This window comes from Mesitornis unicolor, unplaced genomic scaffold (assembly GCF_000695765.1).
Source record: "Mesitornis unicolor isolate BGI_N332 unplaced genomic scaffold, ASM69576v1 scaffold7294, whole genome shotgun sequence".
Taxonomy (NCBI): Eukaryota; Metazoa; Chordata; class Aves; order Mesitornithiformes; family Mesitornithidae; genus Mesitornis; species Mesitornis unicolor.
In genome coordinates this window covers 93,760-94,144 of record NW_010179326.1, presented here as the reverse complement: position 1 = coordinate 94,144, position 385 = coordinate 93,760, and the positions used below count along the sequence as shown (strand labels likewise).

The 385-nt window shown below is 67.0% G+C and overlaps 1 protein-coding gene across 1 annotated transcript in view; it reads left to right on the top strand.

Moving 5' to 3' along the window:
- Window positions 1–21: 21 nt before the first annotated feature.
- FLNB (filamin B, beta) overlaps window positions 22–385 on the top strand; it is a 71,879-nt gene continuing 71,515 nt past the window's right edge. Inside the window, exon 1 of the mRNA XM_010182721.1 lies at window positions 22–385. Coding sequence (XP_010181023.1) covers window positions 22–385 — 364 coding nt within the window.

Sequence of the window (385 nt, the reverse complement as noted above, 5' to 3'; positions counted from 1 at the left end):
GAGGCGGAGCGGGGCTGCGCCATGAGCACGCAGGCGCGGGGCCAGGGCGGGCGCAGAGCGACCGATCCCGACGGCGAGATGCCGGCCACCGAGAAGGACCTGGCGGAGGACGCTCCCTGGAAGCGGATCCAGCAGAACACGTTCACCCGCTGGTGCAACGAGTGGAAGCGGATCCAGCAGAACACCTTCACCCGCTGGTGCAACGAGCACCTGCGCTGCGTCAACAAGCGCATCGGTAACCTGCAGCACGACCTGAGCGATGGGCTGCGCCTCATCGCCCTTCTGGAGGTGCTCAGCCAGAAGCGCATGTACCGCAAGTACCACCAGCGGCCCACCTTCCGCCAGATGCAGCTGGAGAACGTCTCGGTGGCCCTGGAGTTCCTGG